General features: G+C 50.8%; 1 protein-coding gene across 1 annotated transcript in view; it reads left to right on the forward strand.

Annotated features, from left to right (window-relative positions):
* Positions 1-23,319, forward strand: part of TMEM184C (transmembrane protein 184C) — a 197,588-nt gene that overhangs the window by 110,195 nt on the left and 64,074 nt on the right. Inside the window, exon 7 of the mRNA XM_078676898.1 lies at positions 4,772-4,884. Coding sequence (XP_078533024.1) covers positions 4,772-4,884 — 113 coding nt within the window. The remainder of the gene's footprint in view (positions 1-4,771; positions 4,885-23,319) is intronic.

Below are 23,319 nucleotides of genomic sequence, written 5' to 3' on the forward strand. Positions count from 1 at the left end.
CACATCATTCCTCCTTCTCTACATATGCCAGGGTACAATGATTTGGGTGGCTCCGGGCATAGCGTTCACCCCAACTTATAGTGGGTCTGATATAAACGGCCGGTATGTCCTTCTGCGAGGCACGCTACACGGCAGAGAGATTACTATCCTGAACACATACGCTCCGAACACTAATGATCCCATGTTTTCCAGTTCATCCGGGAACTATTGGCTAACGAATTAGACGCCCCGTTCATATGGTTGGGAGATTTTAATGCCGTCCTTGATTCTGAGCTGGATAGGCATCCACCAAAATTTGGAACTAAACCAAGAATGACAAAAAAGCTCGGAGACGTCATGCATGAGTTAGGTGTTCGGGACGTCTGGCGGGAGTTCCACCCCACCCCACCCACACACTTTTCACGTGTCATTCACTTACTCACGGAACACACAGTAGGCTAGAGTTCTGGTCTTGAGTACTCCAACTTTTCCTGACGCAGAAATAACCCACTTGGCACACTTTCTGTCCGACCATGTCCCGGGGCGTTGCTTAGTGAGGTGGGGGACTCCCATGCTGGGTCTGAGGGGATGTAGATTTTTGCCGGATATACTTAAAGATTTGGTGGGGAGGGCCGCCCTTTCAAAGGTGGTAACTGATTACTTGGCTGGGAACTGGGAGGGACCAGCTGGGACGGCATCCTAGTTGGAGGCCCTCAAGGCAGTGGCAAGGGCCGTTTTGGGTCTGGTGTGTGGAGTGAGAAGACAGCTACTGGGGGAGCTTGATAGGGAAGGGAAAGCCCTAGCTGCAATCCAGACAAGGGATCCGACGGACTTGGATACGGGCGAGTATGAAAGTACGCAATGCACGCATATAGCGGATATCTGGGACAGACTAGACAAGCCAGGGCGTCTCCTGGCTTGGATCCTAAGCAGGGAACAGACGACCCCACAGACAACGCCTATGATGGCTGCGAGAGGGAATCTAGTCCACACCAGAGCGGGAATACTGGAGGTTTTCCAATGGCATTTAAAGCGGGTTTACACTGCAAACCCAGGGGTAGTGATCGCTATATTCCCAGCGTCTGGACTTTTGCCCACGGGTGTGACAGAATTGGACGCTAAAAACACTGTTGATGATATCCTATAGGCACTGCGAGCTATGCTGGGTACCAAGGCCCCAGGGGCTGATGGTTTTCCAGTGGCCTTTTTACAGGCGTATTCAAGCCCGCTGGCATCGCCTTTGCTGCAGGTGTTCGAGGAGGCCTTTGAGACTGGGCTGCTGCCTGCAACCTTGCAAGAGGACGAGATAGTTATGCTGCTTAAACCTGGGGGAAACGACAGAGATCCCGCGGCGTATCGGCCCCTCACCATGATAAATTCAGGTATCAAAATACTCTGCAAGGTCTTGGCAGCTAGACTGACCGGCACATAGCACACCTAGTTCCAGAGGACCAGTGCGGCTTCAAGTCAACTGTCAGCACGGGTATGAACATCAGAAGGCTGATGCACATTCTGCACGAAATGCGACACAGCAGCGAGGAGCTAGCTCTGGTGTCCATAGACTTAGAAAAATCATTTGATTTAGTGGACTGGGGGTACCTACTAGAGGTGCTCAGGGTTGCCAGCTTTGGTCCTCGGTTCCGCCACTGGGTGTAGATAATGTATACGGCACCCAGTGCCAGGGTCCGAGACATAGCAGTTCCTAAGGGTGGCAGCTGGAGTGGACATGCGACAGGGCTGTCCACTATCGCCGCTAATATTCACCCTGGCAATTAAGCCGCTGGCCATCCGGGCGCCCAGGAAATGGGGCTCTGGGGCATTAGCACAGGTGGAATTCCACTCATTATATCCCTATATGCAGACAATGCTTTGTTTTACGTCTCCTCGCCTCGGGACGCCATCCCGAAGCTCCTTCAGGTATTGAAGGAGTTTGGCGGGTGTTCAAGGTTGCCGCTAAATGCACACAAATCATTGCTCTTTTTCGTTGGATCGGTTGGCCAGCCTTCCCCGGGCTGCCTCCCACAGCTGGGTCTGCAATGGGAGACTGAGCACTTCAGGTACCTGGGTATACAAGTGGCAATAGAGGATGAACAACTACTGCAACTCAACGTCTACAAGACGATTGATGCTCTAAAGTGCTCAGTGAGCCTCCCTCTATCCTTAATGGGCAGACTGGCGGAGGCCAAAATGGTGATGCTACCCTGCTATCTATCATTGTTACAAAACGTGTTATGTTGTATACCCAGGTGGATATTCAGAATGCTGGACTCCATACTAATAGAACTTTACTGGGCAGGACGCCGAAGCAGAGTGGCGCTTGCCACACTGGCCCGCACATATGAAGACAGCGGTCATGAGGAATAGAGACTTGATCTTTATTATTTTGCCCCACAGCTTCAGCACGCTGCTCGTTGGCTAGACCAAGGGGACAATTGGGAGGAGGGGTTGCTACGCGATAGGACACCAGCTGTTAGCCTGCCGGCATTGTTGCTGGAGGTAGCAGCAATATCTGAAGCAGTCCCATATGTGGTGAGGCAGACTGCGTGCATTTGGCAGACCTCTGTGGAGCGTGCTCCGTTTCACCGGGAGCTATCTGTGTAGGACCTCACCACGGTTAGGAGGGTGATGTCCAGCATGTCACGTCGAGCATGGCAGGAGGGAGGATGCGGTATGCTGACGGACCTGTATCAAGGCGATAGCTTTATCACTTACGAACAGGTGTGCGGAGACTTTGGGCAGGGGCAGGGACAATAATTACAATATGCCAGACTGTCCAACGTATGTAAAGAGATATGGCCCACATACCCCTCGATCACGCAACACACGCTAACCTTCGATGTAATGCTTACATGCAGAGCTAGTAGACGCCTCATTTCCCTTTTGTATATGTTCATGAGTTCAGATGCGTTGGGGCCGCCAACAAGGGCATTGGCTGCATGGAACGCAGATCTGGAGGAGCCCCTGAAGGTCGGATACTGGAGGACAGTGGACGCGCTCACACGCACTATCTCTTGCAGTGTACTCTTTAGGCTGCTCCTTCATAATTATGCGCACCGTACATTTATGACCCCAGAGAGACTACATTGCACTTCTCCGCAGAGATCCAACCCGTGTTCTAGGTGCCACATGAAAGGGGCCAACTTCCTGCATCTGGCCTGGGAGTTCCCCGAAGAGCGACTCGTCTGGACAGAGGTGGTAGAGAGTGTAAGGAGAAGCGTTAGTGGTCGTGTGAAATTGACGCCAACCCTGTCTGCTGGGGCTCATAGGTAAACCTAAAAAACTAAGCAAGACAGCATACAAGCTTCTGCAACTCATCCTAGTGCTAGCTCAGCATAGAATAGCGATTGTCTGGATGGGAGTACAGGCTCCTGAGATCACAGCGTGGCTGAGAGGTGTGCCCGAGTGGACACTAGCGAAGGTGGTACATATGAAAGTGTGATGCAGAGATGAAAAGCTAGAGGAGGATTTATGGGCATGGAGGGAACTCTGCCATGACTTGCTGGTCGAGGAGCCTCCGGGAGCCCACAAAGTACATCTGGGGCGGAGATAGTACGAGCTCAGAAGGGTAGAGGGATTAGATGTTTTTCATGCATGGGGGAACTACTATGTGATTGCTCATGATAAGTGTAATTGTTGGTATGGCAACCAATGTGCCCAAGTCTATACTATCAATGAATGCTGACATTGGATAGTTGTGTGTTACTTAAAACTTACAAATAGAGTTAATTTTAAAAAAAGCTCTACACCTATTCCCTCCTGCAGTGGTGAGGATTTTATGGGGCAGGGTGTCTGAGTAGGTCGAACGTAAACTGTAATTCAGTTTTCGGATATTGATAGAGCAGCAACACGTGGTAATAGACTGGATATCTTCTTCCTGTAACTTAAACTGGAACACAGCATTCAGTTTTCTTTAGCGTGCTGGCATCAGAGAGCTCAGTCAGTGAGCTTCCGGTCAGTCATGTTCCCCCTTGGTTGATATTTTATTGTGAGTATCAGCTTTGCTATATTTTATTTGTAGTTTAAAGTTTAAATTAGTGGTGAGTGAGCCAATGTTAACTAGTAAAAAGAAGATGGCATGGAAACAGTCCTTATGTTTGAGTGGCAAAACACTTACAATGCACACTGTCCCTTGTGATATAGTGATTCCTGTTGCAAATGTAGTAAAACTTATCTGACTGTCGACGCAGAGCTTGCCATATATTGACTCCCTATGTGGAGCTTTCGATGTATAAGGGGACTGACTGTGCAGAATTAATAGGGTGCTTTTTCGTAGGACTGAGGGTAATTCACATTCCTCACCTAATAAACATAGTCTGGCATGCAGCATTTTCAAATGAACCATTTACTCATGTTTTAATAAATATAATATTTTGTCAATGTGCCACCGCCAAACTCCATTAGTAGTTTTAGACACATTTCTTGAAAACAAATGTTCAGTTGAAAATTGTTCTAGATTAAAAAAAATATCAAATATACCATCACGCTAGACATGTTAGTCTGTACAGGTGTGTACACATCGGCAAGTTAGACTTTGTCTCCCTACTGACTTTCACCTGTAAGATGTGGCTAATCAGTTTCTTTATGACATGATCTCCTGATAAATATGCAATGCCATTTCCCGTGTTTTCGAAAATACCTTTATTAAATTAAATGTCTTGTAGGATTGAAGTTTTAATTGCATTCGAATGTATGACTTTCAATCTAGTTCAAGCATTTGTGGTGTACTAAAGTTATTGCATTTCAGGACTGAATGCGTATTGACATTTTTTCTTTGCATTTTCCCTGGGTATAGTTTGCCATGTACTGCCTTGTGCTGTTTTATAAAGTATTAAAGGAGGAACTGAATCCAATCCAGCCTGTTGGCAAGTTCCTTTGTGTGAAGTTGGTTGTCTTTGTGTCATTCTGGTGAGTATATTTATCTTTCCAATACAAGTCTTTTTAGGTATGGCCTTTTAGACAGCTTTAGCTGTTCTACCAGACCAATGTTTTTCAAAATATATATATTTATATAATATACAAGTATATAGAGGCATTTCGTCAGTTGTTTTTATCCATTAGTCTTTTACACTGTCAGTCACATTTTGCTCCCACCCACCACAGTATACAGCATGGGCCAATAGATCAGCTCATTTTATTGACTACCCTCTGTGTTAATGAAGTCATTTAGCTAGTTCACAATGTGCACATCTGCTTTATAAATAGTTCTAGGACGGAAGGGACAATCTCTGCTTTATTCAGATAAAAAATATTTAAACAACTCATTGGTGCAGACCGTGATCGCTTGCCTCAGTGAAGAGCACTGCATTTTTCCAATGAATGTGTGGTAACTAGTTTCAAGTCCTTACCCCATGACATAAAAAGACGACAGTGACCACTGGCCCAATAGTTCAGGTACATACAGTTAAAAATAAAATGTCATATGCATCTGATAGAGACATCTAGCCGCAGATTCCTTAACTTGGAATATCCCCAGGCGTGAGACTGGTTCCGGAAATTTTTTGCAGCAGCACCTCTGCACGCCGGGGGACGACGCCACACGACCCCGACCTGACGTCGTCCACATATGTGGCATTCGTGAGGTCATACAAGTCCCTCCCGGCGCGCTGACGTCTGTTTCCTTCTTTTCCGCATGCAACGCGGATCCGGAGTGAGCTTCTCTGGCCTGTGTTCACATCTGGAACAGTGTACAATGCCTTTGGGCTTTAAATCTTGTGATTTCTGTTTGCGGCAAATGTCTGCGACGGACCCGCATCTTATTTGTATGTGGTGTCTGGGCGAGCACGATGACTCCCTGGACTGTGAAGCCTGCCAACGTCTGAAACCAAAGTCTCGTCAGGAGCGCTGTATGAAGCTTCTCTCGGCACGGCTGTCCCGGTCGGAGTCATCTCTCACTCTGGCTTCTTCGTCGACTGCAGGTCCCTCTACTGTTCGGTTCCGTCGTCGATCGCCCTCTGGGGTCAGGGGCCATCGTTCTCCACTTGGTAAGTCAAGGCGCTTGTCGCCCAGGTCTTCGACCTCACCTTCTTCTGTTGTCAGGGGCACTGGTTCCCGGAACTTTCCGGACGTGCGCCCCCCCTACTATCCACCCTTTCCGGGTGTGGGGACAACTCGGGCCCAAATTGAGTCTTATGCTATGGCTTTGCAGGTCTCCCTTGGGTCGTCTCCCGTTCCTGGGGCATCCTTTGGCACTCCGCTTCTTGTGGAGTCTCCGACTGACTCGCCAGCGGGTTCACCCCCAGCACCAATTGAGCCCTTGCCTCCCAGGAACGTCGTAGATATGGTGTGGTTAGGGCGCGGCCCGGTTGGGTCCCCCTCTTCGACCCGCAGTGCCTCTGCCGCACGTGCAAAGCCCCGCGGGGCTCCCTGTGGCACCGCAGGTGGTTGCCGTGCTTATAGCCTTGACTTGAGCAAACCTCAGCCTTCCGGGCAGGTGGCTGCCTGTCCGGAGCTGGGGTCAGCGCCGTCCCGGCGCCGACGGTTCGCCTCCTCGGCTGCGCCTCCGCTCCTTTCTCCGGAATCGGAGCCTGTTCTGGATAAGGCGGAGCCGGCGCCGAGGCGGCGCCAGACGATTGCCCTGCCAGCCCTGGCACCCTCTCCTTCAGAGGGGGAGCTTGTCATAGTTTCAGCGCTGGACGGTGTCAACTCGACGGCGGATGCTGCTGAGTCGGCGTCTGACGAGGCGCAATCGGCGCCGAAACGCATCATTTCGGGGCTGCGTCGACGCTGAGTTCTGGACTCTACTATAGAGGCCTCTGGAGAGAGTTTGGCGCCGCCCTCCCGCCCGACGTCACCGGAGCTAGTGTTACCTGTACCCTCTTTGGAATTTGTGTAGCCTCCTCAGGAGCTCCCAGATCCAGGAGGCTGTTCGCGTCCTCAGGAGCCCCGTCAGGATCCTCATTCTTCCATGGGGCTTTCTTCCGTGGGGCATTGGGTCAGCTTACAACCCTCCCCCACTGATGAGCTGTTTTCCCCTCCACAAAGGGCTACCGAGGCTAGTGCGGCATTTTTTAAATTGGTCTCTTTGGCCACCCACATTTTAAATATGCAACCCCCCTCTACCCTTTTATCTGCGGACCCCTTGCTTGAGGTACTCCTCCGTCCGTCTGGAAATATGGAGCCCCTTTTGCCTTTTGAGACTTCCCTTTATGATGCCCTCTTGGGTACCTGGTTGCGACCTGCTTCAGGTGACCCGGTGGCTCGTTCAGTTTTGCACTGCCACCGTCCAGCTCCACATGATCCGGTCTGTCTTTTCGTGCACCCTGATGCGCAGGGGTTCTTGTTGCAGACTGCCTTTCGTTCTGTGTCCCCTCTAACACTTCCTCCCTCTCTGGAGTCCAGGTGGCTTGAATCATGGGGTAGGAACGTCTTTGCATCCACTAGTGCTGCCCTACTGTCCTTAAATACAGTGTGTGTTTTGGCTCGGGCTACCTCTGCTCTGTGGGACTCTGCAGAGTCTTTGCATACTGCCACCTCTGAAGGTGTTCGCGTTGATCTCCTTCACCTCATCCGGGATGGCCGCGACCTTGCCGAATTCACAATCTGTTTGGCCTTAGATACTGCAGATTCTTTGGGCCGCTGCATGGCGAGTTCTGTTGCCTTGAGGCGTCACGCTTGGTTGCGAGATAGCGTCTTCCCAGAAAATATCCAGGAGCGACTGGTTGACTTACCCCTTGATGGGGTTTTGCTCTTTGATGCTCACGCCGAGTCAGCGGCTTTCGTCCTCCCACTTAGGTCCTCTTAGACCGGTCTTCTGTGGTGGTACTTTTTCATTTTGCATCCTGGATGCGCTCTGTGTTTGCCATGGGCAGTGAGCATTACGTCTTCTTTTTCCTGTCAAGGGTGATTACCCTTTTATTGGCATTCCTTGGATGCGTTTTGCTTTAAGCTGCCTGTTGGCCTGCTGTGGCAGTGTTCCACAGGTTGCTGTGTATGGTCCTCTGACTGTGGTATTGAGCTGGTGGTTCAACTCGGTAATGTCATACGGCTGGGAACTCATGATCCCGGGTTAAGTTCGTTACTGCGCTCCTTTGGCTTGGCTTGGCTTAATGCCCTAAGAGGTGTTCCCTGTTGTTTTGGGGTATGCATACTCCATGTGGGGTACTTGTATGCTATTATTTAGCTTTGTAAATCTCACCTGGGCCTGGAGATCCTGTGGACCCCATGCATCGCCTGGTGATCCATTGTACGATGTTCTATGTTTTGTCTGGGTGCCACGTGCTTACGCCATCCACCTCCTTGGGTATGGACGTGTTCTTGCTCTTTGCTAGTTCTGTCTCTACATAATTTTATGTCTATACATTTCTGTATACCTGCTAGTTGCCTTGGTATTCCTCTTCCTATGTCGCCACCTCTTTGGAGGCTGCGAGGTCTGGACCAATATCTCCATGTATGGGGGAGCTTTTCTGAGTTGTTGCAAGTTGCCCATAGGTTACTCCTTGCATCTGCTTACTGGGGTAATTTCCCAATTTGACATGTGTTCCCTTTTTTGGTGTTCGACACTGTTCGTGTCTTTTCTGGAGTGTTGGTTTTGGATTCTGTGACTCCATTCGTTAGCTTGATGTTGTTGGCCACTTCCTTTGGATATGCCATTTTTTCCAAATTATCACCTACTATTGTTAAAGCTACACCTGCGGGACAGCTCTTCTGAGGCAGTGGTCCTTGTCTACTGCCTGCAAGTCTATATTGTGGGTTGTTTCTCACTTTGGCTTCATTCTGCCCAGTCGGGCACTCTTATGCTTCTTGTGTAAGCCACTTTATGGTCTCTATGGCCGTTTGCTTGCTGCATTTTCTACCTGCTTCAGCGGGTTTTGAATACAGGGCTAATTGCCCCTTTTTGGGATTGGGTGTGCACTTGGCGTGTTTCTTGTACCGCCTGCTATTCCCAAAGCGTTGCTCAGGTTCTAGCTCTAGCCTTTGGGCTCTTGAAACCGGCTCTTTCGGTTTCCTTCTGTAGGCTAGTCTTTTAGGCTCTGGTTGCATCTCTTCAAGTTCATTTTGAGCTTGGGTCGGTGTACTCATCGTGTGCCATTAAGCGGAGAGTGGTTCTTCTTTCATTCTCTCTCTCTCTCTCTCTCTCTTTCTCTCTTTCTTTCTCTCTTTCTCTCTTTCTTTCTCTCTCTTTCTCTCTTTCTCTGTCTTTCTCTCTTTCTCTCTCTTTCTCTTTCTCTCTCTCTCTCTTTCTCTCTCTTTCTCTCTCTTTCTTTGCTCTGGTATAGGGCTCATGCCGTTCTACCTGTCATTTTTATACGGGTATGGTGTAGCGCCATTCTGGCGTTTTTAGGATTTCTACTATCTTGTTATTTCTGCTCTTCCAAGCTGCTAGGGTTGCTGTCTAGCTGTTCCACCACAGCTTCCCCCCCTTTATCCTTCACTCTGTTGCTGGATCGGATGCTTGTCGCTTTCTGTTGTTCTGTCGCAGACCCACCTTCCCTTTGGCTATGGCTGTGGTATCTGTTCTAAGTTAAGGAACCTGCGGTTAGATGTCTCTATCAGATGTACGAGTTACTTACCTTCGGTAACTATGTATCTGGTAGAGACGTTGTCTTGACGCATATTCCCGAACGCCCCCGAACGCCCACCCAGCCTTCCCATTCTGCGGGGACCTTGTCTTGCCATTGGGTTATCTCCTACGGGGGTTCAGATTGTTGCACTACCCTGAGTGTTGCCATATACAGTTAACTTCTGCTGAGGGGCTTCTTTCCTGTTATATGGTGCCTTTGATTCACAAGGAGGTACGTTGTCCTCTCCAGTTTCCTTCCCTTCCCTCCGTCTTCTCTAGTACCTTAGGTCCTGGTCTCCTTGTGCTCATCCTCTTTGAGGGTCGGTTGTGCTTTGTTTTCTACCTTTGCTTTTAGAGGGGAAAGGCCTGTCTATTCATACTTTCCTACAGTGGACTCTTGTTCTTTATGTGTTCCTTTCTTATTGGACGGCACACTTCTACATGACACTATCAGTCTATTTCTGTCTGTTGAGCTGTTCTTCCCTCGTTGCAGTCGGGTAAGGGTCTTCGCTTAGCTTGCGGGGCTCTTTCTCACAGCTTTCACTTATATGTGGGCAGTGTCTAATAATGTCTTTTACAATGGTGTCTTCCACCATCCTCCTTCTTTATTCACGGATTTTCATTTCATGTTGTGGCTCCCATTGTGCCACGGAAAAGTTTCTCTGAAGAAAACTGATGTCAGTGCGCCGAGAGGGACTTGTATTACCTCGCTGACGTCACGTACGTGGACTACGTCAGGGCGGGGTCGTGTGGCGCCGTCCCCCGGCGCGCAGAGGTGCTGCTGCCAAAAATATCTGGATACAGTCTCGCGCCTGGGGATATTTTAAGTTAAGGAATCTGCGGCTAGACAACATCTCTACCAGATACATTGTTACAGAAGGTAAGTAACTCGTACATCTTGTATCTGTAGTGTAGGAGGTCAACAGTCCTGTTGATTTGCTGCCAGGCACACCAGATGTAGTCACACTTCACCCTTGGGCCAGCCATGGACTGAGGTTAAAAAATAAATAGGAGGAGAACGCTTGGGCCTGCCCACACGTCCCTCCTCACCTCTGATGAGGCCCTGCGAAGCAGCGGGGCAAGTGACACGCCCGAGGAGTTTTGTGGCACGGCGTTTCAGCGGGCCAGTGGCAAAAGGACAACCACGCCTCCAACTCTGCAAGAAGCAGACTGCCTGCAGAGAAGGTGGGCGGCACGCAACCCAGCACAGTGCCACACATCTCTTGGAAAGGAAAGAAGAAAAAAAAAATTGCAAACATAACTATCAAGGAAGCACAGTATTGTAAAGACAACAGAACTCCTAGTCAAGAGGGGAACGGACCAGTATCAAACACACACACAGAAGTACACAATGCCTAGGTGAAGTCACCCCCAATCAAACAAAGAAAACCAAAAGGGGCAAGAGTTATACACCACCCTCAAAATAGCAAATGAGGGGAGGGGCTTCGCGCGATTCCAAGATGGACGCGTGAGCTAAGGGCTCCCGCGACCCTTTCCGCCTCCCGCGATTATCCTGCGAATGATCCTGATTATGACAACGGGTACTTTTTATTGATGCCCTGCTGATGTCCACGTCCTTTTCAAAAATCGTTTTGGCCGCCGGATGTCGGACTTACTGCACTCTGGAATTCGAGGCCTACATCGTATGCCAGCCGGGGGCTTGAGTCTCCGGGGTACCCAGGTGGCAATTGAACAACAACGGCTGATGAGCCACGCCCTCTGCCCCTGGTGTACTTTCGGTTTCGTTTTTGGTCGCTGTTGTGAACGCCCAGTCGCCGATCGGCGCTCCAGCTCTGTTCTCGTTGCCAACCTTCAGCCAGCGCTGTGTCCCTATCCTCTCGCTGTTCCGAGCTTGCCGCGACGGAGATCGTTTTGGCTGAATCCTACAGATCCTGTTGGAGCTCATTGCCCGTCATGGCGGGCAGGGCGGTCATCGAGAGGCGCACCACTAGAGGCCCGTCCCGAGGGGGGGTCGCCCAATCTCAGACCATCGATCGATTTACTCGGCCTAGGGGCTCCCCGGGCGGGTCGAGTGGTGCCCTGGAGCAAACTGGTGATGGTACACCTGAAAGCGAGGAGCCAACTCTAAAGGACATTATGGGCGCTATTGCGAGTGTCCAATCCACCATGGGCCAGCAATATGAAACCTTGGCGGCCAAGATAGATACGGTGGCGATCGATGTCACCCTCATCAGAGCGGACCTGGGGAAAACAGACGAGCGTGTCAAATCCCTTGATATCAAGACTGCTAGTTTGACCACGGATGTCTCGGATCTCCAGACCACAGTCCGCAATCTTCGGACTACTTGCGATCTGTTCGCTAATCGGCTGGAAGATTTCGAGGGCCGGGCCAGACGCAATAACGTCCGCATCGTGGGTGTCCCGGAGAACTCTGCTGATTTGCCTGTTGATATCCTGGTGGAGGACCTTGTGCTGAAACATTTGGCACCAAAAGGCCTAAGTAAATTCTTTGCTGTGGAGCGAGCTCATCGTGTCCCGGGTGGTAAGCCGAAGTTGGGAGCCGCTCCGCGGCCCATAATTGCCCGGCTCTTCAATTTCCGTGACAGGGACGCTATCCTGCAAGCTTCACGAACGAATGGACCCACCAAATTTGAGAACGTATCGATCAGTTTTTACCCGGACTTCACACAGGCAGTCCAGAAACAACGAATGGGCTTCATGGGTGTGAAGGGGCGCCTCAGAGAACTGGGACTGAAATATGCTATGCTTTTCCCGGCCCGCCTGAGAATTGAGCATGAAGAGCGTGCTTTCTTCTTTGACCGCCCGAGGTGGTTAGTGACTGGTTGGACACTTTATCGACGCGCCATGAGGGCCCGGAGAACTCGAGAGGCGCTGAAGGAGGTTTGGAGGACCAGGAGCAGTGAGTCTACATCGGCGAGCCTGATTCTATGGCAGTGGCTCAGAGACTATGTTCTGTTATGGTGTGACTGCCCGGGGGTGGGGGGGGTTTAGGGGATCTACCTCCTCTGGGGACTTTTCTCTCTTTGTGTAGGTTAGTTTAATGGGGCGACAGGCACACTGCAAGTTAGGGTGGCTTTTAGGTCTACCGCAGGGGTGCAGGGAGGAGGGTTTGAGTTTTATGGGTTCACTGGGGGTGGTGGGGGGGCTCTTTTCTCTTTGTTTGTTTCTAGGCTGTGCTTTGTTTTACACTTGCTATCATGTGGCTGTTTCGAGGTGGGGGGAGCGGTCCGCTCTCTTCTGGGGTGGGGGGTGGGGGACTTAGGGTGTTGAGCTGGAATGTTAATGGTCTTGGGGGCGGGATAAAACGTGGGATTGTGCTACAATACTTGAAGAGATGTTCCCCGGATGTGGTTTTGCTCCAGGAGACCCACTTGGTGGGCAATACATGTCATGCACTGAACAGGCGAGGTTACCGTCTGGTGGCTCATTCCGGCTTCACCTCTGGATCGAGGGGGGTTGGTATCCTGGTTAGGAACTCCCTCCCCCTGGAGATAGATGACACGGTGTTGGACGATAGAGGCCGCTACGCAGCTATTGTGAGGAGATGGGAAGGGAAGTTGATTTCCATACTGTCTATTTATGTTCCGCCTGGCCTGCAGTCTACTACCTTCTCTGACTTGGGTGAGGTAATTCTGGGTTTGCCCGATGGCTTGCTAGTGGTGGGTGGAGACTTTAATTCTGTGGTAAATGGGGAGAGTGATCGTAGCCCCCCCAGGCTCCTCCCTACATCGCAGCTATGGCTAGGGAAATTCTTGGACGCCTTTGGGTTGGCGGACTGTTGGAGACAACTGCACCCTGGCCGGCTTCAGTATACTTTCCACTCGGGAGCCCATGGTAGTCTCTCGAGACTTGATTATATCCTCGTGCCGGTGGTGCAGTTGGTCTCGGTGCGTGAAATCAAGCATCTGGCTAGAGGAATTTCGGATCACTCCCCGCTGTGGCTTCATATCGATATACATCTGGGGGCGGGGGGTTGGCTTGCCCCGATCACTCCATGGCATTTTCAGAACCCCAAAATCAGATCTGAGGTGGTCAAGTGTATGAACTTTTACTTCACTGAAAATGAGGGATCGGTGTCCTCCCCGGTCTCCCTGTGGGAGGCTTATAAAACTGTGATCCGTGGTCAAACCCTGTCTTTGGTTGCTGGTGAGAGGAGGCGCAAAAATGAGGAGGTGGTGAACTTGGAGTCTGAGATTGCCGTATTGGAGGAACGGTTGGAAGCTGGGGTTACGCCCGAGAAATTGCATGTCTTGGCTCTTAAGCAATCTGATTACAGGGCCTTGGTGACTGACTCGGCTGAGGCAATGAATCGTGTGCAGCAGGGGCGTCTGTATGATGTGGGTGATAAAGCGGGGAAGTTGATTGCTTGGCTGGATAGGCGGGACAGAATGAATCGTGTTGTGCCTCTAGTTGAGACAGTTGATGGGACGCGAGTCGTGGACCCGGTTGAGATAGTTGAGGTGTTTGCCCGGCACTTTCGGGTTGTATACGCGCCGGTTTCGAGCATGACGGAGGAGGACTCGCACTTGCTGCTTCGTGATCTTGAGTTGCCAAGTCTCTCGGAGTCGGACGGGGTGTTCATGGAGGCTGATTTTTCCATTGATGAGGTTGCGCTCGCTATACGCTCCCTTCGTTCAGGGAAGGCCTCTGGTCCCAATGGTATACCGGTTGAGTTATACAAGCTATGCCCGGATAAATTGGCGCCGTATCTGCTTCGTATGTTTGCGGCATCGCGAGACCTTGGATTTCTTCCCAGGGACCAGTGGCTGGCCTCTATTGTGGTTATCCATAAAGATGGCAAACCCCGCGAGCGCTGTTCATAGTATCGCCCGATCTCACTTTTGAATGCTGAACCCAAGATATTATTTACAACAAGGGGTGGTGAGGGACAGAGTCTCTGAATTAAGCAGAATACTCTCACCCAGTCAAGAGATCAGGGCTAGATCCAACACCGTTTTTTAGCTCATTGCACCATCCCAGTTTCAGAACCTGGCTGTATGCAAATTAGTCTGTTCCTGTCCCAGTGCATGATGGGAACAGGGCAAACCAAACTACACAAGCCAATTCTTACACTGGGAAGGAAACAAGCTTCCGGGGACCGGTTTCTGGCATTACAGCCGTCTTCGGCCCGGCTTGCTTGAATCCTGATGGTGCAATGAGCAAGGGACTCATGTCTGAGTATACCCTTCCACGCTTAGGGTGGACAAAATTATTTACAACAAGGGGTGGTGAGGGACAGAGTCTCTGAATTAAGCAGAATACTCTCACCCAGTCAAGAGATCAGGGCTAGATCCAACACCGTTTTTTAGCTCACTGCACCATCCCAGTTTCAGAACCTGGCTGTATGCAAATTAGTCTGTTCCTGTCCCAGTGCATAAGGAGTCATCTGGTGTCTCCAGAGCAAGTAATTCCACACGTGCTTCAACCCGCCGCGATGGCTGACGGCAGAATAGGTCACTACCCGGTGGCCGAGGTTCCATTTGAGTGGGAAGGGGTTGCAGGTCCTCTTCGAGTTGCCGTAAGCCCTGCCGTGCCAGTTGATTGTCTGCTGGGGAATGATATGGAGCACAATGATTGGAAGGAGGTGGAATACCGGACTCATTCTGAGATGCTGGGTACACCTGACTGGGCCTGTGCCAGCACAAGGTCCGCGACTACCCGGAAGGGGAGTTCGCCAGGGCTGGAGCATGGAACAAAGGCACAGCCAGCTGCCAGGAAGGGAAAGATCCGGGGACAGGAGAAGCCTGCCTCGGCATCCACGCCCCGTGAAATGGATAGGCCACCTGTGGTGGTGGACTTGGAGTCCACGGAGGGGGATGTTGTCTCACTGGAGAACCTACCAATCCCTGCCGGATGGCATGTGGAGGGGGGCCCAACCAGGGAGGAGTTTTGTAAGGGCCAGAAGGAGTGCCCTACCCTTGAGGGCCATAGGCGTCAGGCCGCAGCCCAGGCAGCGGGTAACATTACGGGGAACTATCACATTTATTGGGAGGATGGACTCCTCTACAGTGAACCCAAGTCTCCAGTGCACGGTTCGTCACGGGCCTTGTTTGTTCCCCAACGTTACCGAGCCTTTCTTTTAGAATTGGCTCATGAAATACCCTTGGCAGGACACTTGGGCCAGGACAAGACCTTTGCTCGGCTCGACCCTCATTTCTCCTGGCCTCAGATGAGGGTGGCGTCCGACACCTACTGTCGGGCATGTGTGTCTTGCCAAGCCAGTGGGAAAACAGGGGTGAAGCTGAAAGCTCCCCTGGAACCACTACCTGTCGTTAGCACCCCCTTTGAAAGGGTGGGCATCGACATTGTTGGGCCATTGGATCCACCTACTTCAGCTGGTCACAGGTTTATCCTGGTTCTGGTGGATCACGCCAGTCGGTACCCAGAGGCAATTCCTTTGAGGACCGTTACTGCACCTGCAGTGGCTAGGGCCCTGATGGGGATCTTTACCCGAGTGGGTTTCCCCAAGGAAGTTGTGTCCGACAGGGGGACCAACTTCATGTCAGCCTACATGCGGGCTATGTGGAAGGAGTGTGGGGTTACCTACCGGTTCTCTACCCCTTACCACCCCCAGACCAATGGTCTGGTGGAGAGGTTCAATAAAACCTTGAAAGGCATGATCAGGAGTCTGCCTGAGAGCTTGCGGAGGAAATGGGACGTCCTCCTACCCTGTCTGTTGTTTTCATACAGGGAAGTGCCGCAGAAAGGAGTGGGCTTCAGCCCCTTCGAACTTCTGTATGGGCACCCTGTTCATGGACCTCTCAGCCTGGTGAAAGACGGATGGGAAAAGGATGTGGTGAGCTATATGCTGGCCTTCCGAAGCCAAATGGCTAAGTTGTGGAAGCAGGCTTCTGACAACATGGAAGCCAGCCAGGCAGTGATGAAGGAGTGGTATGACCACAATGCTCACCCTGTGGAGTTGGAGCCTGGCCAGAAAGTGTGGGTGATGGAACCTGGAGAGTTGAGCGCCCTCCAGGATCGCTGGACAGGCCCCTTTGAGGTGATTGAGAAGAAGGGCAAGGCCACCTACTTAGTGGACCTTAAGACTTCCTGGCAGCCCCATCGGGTACTCCATGCCAATCGCCTCAAACCCCACCATGAGAGGCCCGAGGTCATCTTGATGATTGTGACTGATGGAGCTGAGGAAGAGGAAAGTGAGCCTCTCCCTGATCTATTTTCGTCTCAGGAAAAGGATGGGTCGGTGGAGGGAGTGATTCTCTCACCATCCCTGACTCCTGAACAGCGGAGGGACTGCTGCCAGGTCCTGGAGCAATATTCCTCCCTGTTCTCCCTTATCCTGGGAAGGACCCACCTGTGTACCCATGACGTGGACACAGGAGGCAGCCCACCTGTGAAGTCTAAGACCTACCGGCTGTCGAATAAGTTGAAGGCCAGCATCCATAGCGAAGTCACTAAGATGCTGGAGCTAGGAGTAATTGAACCTTCAAATAGCCCCTGGTCTAGTCCGGTGGTTCTGGTAACAAAAGCTGCCCCGCCGGGCACCACTCCAGAACTCAGGTTCTGTGTGGATTACCGGGGACTGAATTCAGTGACCCAAACTGATGCTCATCCGATCCCCAGGGCGGATGAGCTCATTGACCGGCTGGGAGAAGCCCAATACTTGAGTACTTTTGACCTCACATCAGGGTACTGGCAGAGCTCCCTTACAGATGGAGCAAGGGAAAGGTCAGCCTTCTCCACACCTGAGGGCCATTAACAGTTCTATGTGATGCCCTTTGGGCTCAAGAACGCTCCTGCCACTTTTCAGCGGCTGGTGAACAAGGTCCTTTCCGGGATGGAGGCCTTTTCTGCTGCTTATCTAGATGACATTGCCGTCTTCAGCCTCTAGAAAAACAAGGGGGGACCCTTAAGGTGGCTTTGGACCGAGGGTACAATTCAATAGTAGAAGGAACAGAGGTCCAGAGCACTTTCACGGATAAAAATTAATGGATACTAGACAGACCACAATGGGCCGCTGTTAGATTGTCCATGTCCAGCCGGACACGGAGTTTATTGATATACAATAATCAAGAGATTCATAACATTTCAATTTGGAAACAAGGTTTCAGAAATGACGGGCACAATCCTGTGCTAAACTCAGGGCAGAAAGTAAAGAGAGATATAGTGGTAGAGTAAAGGGGAGGTTTTCAGGCAAAGAAGAGTAGAGCAGACTGGTGCACTTTTTAGATCAAGTGTGCAAGTGTATACCAGAGTAGTACAAACAGCAACTAATACAAAAATAGTGACACTGTATGGCTACTTAAAAAGGTCGACGTTTCGATCCCGCGCTCTAAATTACATAGGGATCATCATCAGGACTTTATAAAATTACAGTGCCTGGTTTGAAGATTGATGCGCCCTTGGGCTGGGGGTGGACTCAGATTGTGTCCGTAGTGTGGTAAGCCATTCATAGAAATTAGTTTGCTTCGCTTCTGAGTAGAAGTAAACGACCGGCACAGTTGGCACGGTGTTTCTTTAGGATATGGAAATTCAGTTCCGGAATGGTGAGGAGCCGGAATGGGGGTGGCGACACGAATGCTTCGTGATTTCCGGGGGTGTTTTTGGTTCAGATAGGCTCAGTGAATTAGGGCACAATGGTCCCGTAGATAAGGTAGCGGTCCTTCAATAGTTAGATCCGCGATTAACCGGAACAATGTCCGTCAGATTAGCACAGGCTAACACGATCGTCTGCTGCAGACGATCGTGTTAGCCTGCGCTACTCTGACAGACATTGACGTCAGAGTAGCGCAGGCTAACAAACGGTGTTGGATCTAGCCCTGATCTCTTGACTGGGTGAGAGTACTCTTCTTAATTCAGAGACTCTGTCCATCACCACCCCTTGTTGTAAATAATTTTGTGAACCCAAGATATTGGCAAAACTTTTGGCAAACCGACTGGTCACGGTGATTAGCGAGTTGGTTCACCCTGATCAGTCTGGTTTTATCCCCCAACGCAATACTGCGCTCAATCTTCGTCGTCTTCACGGCGTCATTGCGAGGGCGGGGTCTCTCAGCGAGCCGGCCATCTTGGTTTCTCTCGATGCCTCGATGGCCTTTGATACGGTTGAGTGGCTGTATTTGTGGGCTACTCTTGCCAAATTCGGTTTTGGTCCGAAATTTATCGCATGGGTTAAACTCCTGTATGAGCAGCCGTTGGCGCAGGTTGTGGTTAATGGTAGAGCCTCGGAGCCCTTCGTTCTCGGGCGAGGCACGAGGCAGGGATGTCCTTTGTCACAGCTATTGTTCGCGCTCGAGCCCCTTGCCGCCTGGCTCCGTTGGGAACCTTCACTAAAGGGTATTCGGTGGTCCCCCGACTTCGAAGATCGTATATTATTGTATGTCGATGATATTTTATTGTACCTGACGTCCCCCCGTAAGTCGCTAGGAGTACTCTTTGATGTTTTGAGTTCCTTTGGACGTAACTCCGGGTTGGTTATTAATTGGTCCAAGTCGTGTATCTTCCCGCTGATCCTCTTTCTCTGCCCGAGTATGCCCGATCCCGGTTTCTAGTGCTGGCTTTAAGTATTTAGGGATCTATATTTCGCTTGACCCTGTGATACACTATGAGCGTAACTTGTTGCCTCCACTCGCCCGGCTTCGGTCGGACGTCGCTGCATGGTGTGGTCTACCCTTGTCCCCCCTGGGACGGGCGGCCCTGTTCAAAATGATGTCTCTCCCCCGTTTTTTGTATGCTGTACAAAACACACTTGATCTAGTGCCGGCTAGCTACTTTCATGAAATCTAGTTCCTCCAGAGAAAGCTAGTTTGGGCTGGCCGACCCCGTATCGCGTTGGCTAAGCTTACGCTGCCCTGGTACGATGGGGGCATAGCGTTACCTGATATAAGAAGATACTACTGGGCCTCTCAACTGAGCGCTGTGAATCATGCCATGTACGGTCCAGTCCCGAATCCTGCATTCGAGATGGACCGGTGGTTGTTACCCGGGGGCGATTACTACATGGCTCTCTACTCTCGGGGCGCTAGGAAGAATTTGACAGGACCCACTGAAGTGGCTGCGCGGGTGTGGGGCAGCGCGACCGCGGCTACTGGATGGGTAGATAAGTTGACCAGGGCGACCCCTCTGTTTGCCGCGGTGAGGCTTGGTGACTTGTGGACGTCAAGGGGTTTCGATAGGTGGGACTTCATCGGAATCAGCAAGGTAGGTGACCTCTGGGTTAAGAATAGAGTCAAGACCTTTGCTGAACTGAAACAGGAATACTGTTTGAATGACTCGGAATATTTCCGATACCTCCAGGTTCGTCATGCCATTGGGTCGGTTTTTCCGACCGGTTCTGACATTCCGGAGGGCTCCCCTCTGGAAGACAGGGTGCTGGACGGCCATATTCCAGACAGCACTATCTCCCTTATTTATAAAAAACGTATCAATGCTCGATCAGACTTGCTTGTTCAGCTTCGTGGTACCTGGACTAACGATGGGCTGGAACTGGATGATGAGGATTGGCAGGCTGCGATATCCTCTCCCAAAGAGGTCGCGATTCCGGCACGTTTGCGACTCGTTCAGCTGAAGATTCTGCACCGCGTCTATGTCACGGCTCCGCGACTGATGCGTATGGGTTTTTCTGAGGATGGACTGTGTCCACGTGGCTGTGGTATGCTTGCTACCTTCCTCCACATCGTATGGGAATGTCCGGAAGTTGTGTCTTACTGGACTAGAGTGCATGCGGTGATGAGTGGGGTGACGAATGTTGAGTTGCTACCTGAAGCCAGGCGCTGTTTATTGAATATATGGGAACCGAATGATTGCACTGTTGCTCAGACTCGGTGGGTCACGCTGGGAAACATGGTTGCGAAAAGGGACATTGCACAGTTGTGGGGATCTCCGAGGGCACCATCAGTCTCCAAATGGGAAGAAAATATGGACTGGTGCATGTTTAGAGAGAAGATTGTTTATGTCTCCCGTGGCAGGCCCAAAAAATTGGGTAGGATATGGGACCAATGGAATTCATACCGTGGGGAGATATGTGATCCCCCCTTTATTGATCCCCCTGACGCTCCTTGTTCCCCTTGACTATACGTTTCGGCTCCCTCCTGTATCACATTATTGATATGTTTCTGGCTCTGGGTCCCCCTCTCCCCACCCCCTCCTTTATCTCCTGGAGGTTCTCCTGCTTTTCCGTATTGCCTCTGATTGCCTCTCCCCGTCTCGTATGGAACAGACACAACAATTTAGGACACAGCCTCGTTTTCCTCTTTTTCTTGGATGTTTTTGTTTGCTTGTTTTAAAAATGAAACCTTTCCGTATCTTATCGTTATAGATTTGACCAATATAGTGTACCATTGCTGCCGGACCCTTGGTTGTCGGCTGATGAGCTGTGTAATGCTATACTGCTTTTCTGATATGTCACTGGCCGGCCCAGGGGGTTGTAGGCCTGTAATTGTATTTTCTTTATTGCTCAATAAAGGTTTTTAAAAAAAATAAATAAATAAATAAATAGCAAATGAACCACCCGGCCAAGTTATCACGGAGCACACACTCACAGGTGTACTACCCCCGTTCAACGAACTAGCTGATCCTGCAAATGCCTCTCCCAGGTGAAAAACATGGAAAGTGTGTTTGGACAATTACCTCATAGCTACACGATAGACTGATGGTGCCGGCGCCGTAAAACGTTTGTTACGTCTACATTACACAGAAGAAGAAATATACCTCTATTCAAGCACCTACCAAACACAGGCACACAATGCTCACTTTAACCCACAATTAAATCTGGACATTGAGAGGTTCAAACTGTGTCAAGCCCGACAGCGGGAGGGTGAATCAATCAACACATTCTACGCCAGGCTACAGGAATTAGCGAGCACCTGCACAGCTCATGACCAACTCAAAAGAATCCGCGCTCAGTTCATTCAGGGATGTCGGAACAAAACGCAGCACAGCCTAATTCTAAGACAACAGAATATAAGCCTGAATGACCTCTTAATCGTTGCGACATCACACAACCTGTCCGGCGCAAGAGCCGACAAGATGGACCTGGCACTAGCACGGACGCCCGTTAAGAATGTAGTCATCAAGACTGAACGAGCAGACGCCGTAAGGATGAAGGCGAGGGGAAATGCCCCCAGAGGGTGCCCACTCCAGCCCCTGAAGCACAAGTGCGGGTACTTCCAATCAATGCCTGCCATTCGTCAATTCCCAACATTACACACTCTGGGGACTCAAAGACCACCCCTCAATCTACTTACAGGGTAGAAAATTCCTCGCCTGAAGAAGAAACTTTCCTCATATCATTCTCAAGAGAGCTGAAGAGGCGCTGCATGCCGCAACCCATATGTACAGTCCACATAGCAGGGTCGGAAGTAAAAGCCGTCATTGACACCCGGGCCTCATAAATATCATGGGAATAAGGCAATGCAATCGCCTCTGACCCAGGCTGCAGCTAGTGCCGTCCAACACCAAAATATTTGCATATGGGAGTCAGTCATCATTACCCCTACCTGGACGGATGACGGTCTCTGTCCAGTCAGAAGGCCACCAGATCATGACAACAATCCATGTCATCGATCACGAAACCAACATGCTGATCAGCAGTCACTCTGCGGAAGACCTAGGCCTGGTGTTCTCTGCGAGGAGTGTAATGACTAACCAAACGGATGATCTGCTCGACCAATTCCCAAACCCCTTCAAAGGGCTGGGATTCCTCAAGCATCCTCCAGTGAAATTGCACATTGACCTGACAATAACACCAACAGCACTCTGACACCACCGTGCCACTGGTGGAACGTGAACTACAGAAACTTGAAATGGAAGTAGTAATAGAAAAGGTCTCTGGACCGACTCCGTAGGTCTCTGCGATGGTAACTACTGAGCAGCCAAAACAGCTGGGGGAAAAAAGGCTATACATTGACATGCAGCTCCCAAACAGGGCCATCCGGAGGAAACGCCACATAACCCCGACCAAGGAAGAAATAGTAGCTGACATGGTTCTCCAAGTTGGACCTGAATGCTGGGTATCACCAACTGGTCCTGGCGGAAGAAAGCAGATACATAACCACATTCAGCACGCATTTGGGGTTGCGCCGCTATAAGCCCCTCAACTTTGGCGTTGCCTCAGCGGCCGAGATATTTCAAAATTCCATACACGAGACTCTATCAGGGCTGCCAGGCATCCTAAATGTTAGTGACGATATTCTTATGCATCCTGCCATGGCGGCCGAACACTACAAATACCTCTGAGCCACTTTGAAAAGCCTCCAAGACCATGGCGTCACGTTCCATCGAGAAAAGTGTCTGTTCTTTAAACCAACAATTGAATTCTTCGGATATATATTCAACCAGAATGGAATACAAGTTGACCCCCAGAAGTCCCAAGCGATAAAACAAGCACCGCCTCCCACAACAATGTCTGAGTTATGAAGTTTCCGCGGGATGGCCACATATTATGGCTGATTCATCCGGGACCTGGCCATCTTTGCAGAACCGCAGAGGACTCTAACCGGGACAGACACCAAGTGTAACTGGGGTCACCATGAAGAAGCAGCATTCCAACGTATCAAGGATGCACTTGACAACACCACCCTGGTGTACTTTGACCCCGACAAGCACACTGAGCTGCTGGTGGATGCCAGCCCAGTGAGCCTCGGAGCAGTGCTGGCCCCGCAACAGGAATCTGGGTGTTGGGCAGCCCTAGCATTCGCCAGCAAAGCACTCTCACCCACTGAGACGTGATACGCCAAGATCGAGGGAGATGCCCTAGCGATCAAGTGGGCGAGCTGACATTTTCCCCTTTACTTGAGTAGTCAATCCTTCAAGGTCGTCACCGACCATCAATCGCTAGTCCCTCTGTTGCAGGGATTACCCCCTCATCCAGAATTGAGCGGTGGCCCATCTATCTGCAACAA

The sequence above is a fragment of the Lissotriton helveticus genome, chromosome 2_1, assembly GCF_964261635.1.
Source record: "Lissotriton helveticus chromosome 2_1, aLisHel1.1, whole genome shotgun sequence".
Taxonomy (NCBI): Eukaryota; Metazoa; Chordata; class Amphibia; order Caudata; family Salamandridae; genus Lissotriton; species Lissotriton helveticus.